This window comes from Tenrec ecaudatus, chromosome 3 (genome assembly GCF_050624435.1).
Source record: "Tenrec ecaudatus isolate mTenEca1 chromosome 3, mTenEca1.hap1, whole genome shotgun sequence".
Classification (NCBI taxonomy): domain Eukaryota; kingdom Metazoa; phylum Chordata; class Mammalia; order Afrosoricida; family Tenrecidae; genus Tenrec; species Tenrec ecaudatus.
In genome coordinates this window covers 143,927,792-143,928,451 of record NC_134532.1, presented here as the reverse complement: position 1 = coordinate 143,928,451, position 660 = coordinate 143,927,792, and the positions used below count along the sequence as shown (strand labels likewise).

The following is a 660-nucleotide window of genomic DNA, read 5'->3' as shown; positions in this document are numbered from 1 at the left end:
GCAGAGAGCCATATCAGTGATCTAGAAGATAGCCATGCAGACTTCAACAAATGGGAAAGACAGTAAAACAAGATAAAGGAGCTGAAGAAAATTTGACAACAATCAATGGTGTTATGAAAAGGAACAACATTCAAATAATTGGGATACCAGAACAAGACACAAAAAGAACTCAACAGCAAAAATAGCAAGGGAACATTATTACAAGAAACCAGCCCTTTTGCCTTGGAGAGAGCCTGCTAAAAAGATGGGTCACCAGCAGCAATACTGGAGCCCCCCACAAATATTTGGCCAGGGTTCATGTTCTTGTGTGTGCTCAAACCGGCATGGTCTGATCCGGAAATACGGCCTCAATATGTGCCATCAGTGTTTCTGTCAGTACGTGAAGGACATCGGCTTCATCAAGCTGGACTAAGCTGTCTTTGGATGGACAATCCAACACCGCTACCCAAAAGAAGAAACAATGCCAACTGTTTGTACATAAAATAAAAAAATTTCAAGTCTGAAAAAAAAGAAACCAAAAGTGACCTTCACAAACAGAGGGATATCCCATGCTCGTGGATCAGAAGACTAAATATTGTAAAGATGTCAATCCTACGTAAGGCACTGTATAAGTTCAATGCAACAACAATAAAAATACCAGTATCTTGTTTCAAAGAAATG

At 39.8% G+C, this 660-nt stretch overlaps 1 protein-coding gene across 1 annotated transcript; it reads left to right on the top strand.

Moving 5' to 3' along the window:
• Positions 1–244: 244 nt before the first annotated feature.
• LOC142443597 (small ribosomal subunit protein uS14-like) lies at positions 245–412 on the top strand. Its single transcript, XM_075544915.1, has one exon. The coding sequence runs from the start codon at positions 245–247 to the stop codon at positions 410–412; it is 168 nt and encodes a 55-aa protein (XP_075401030.1).
• Positions 413–660: the final 248 nt, after the last annotated feature.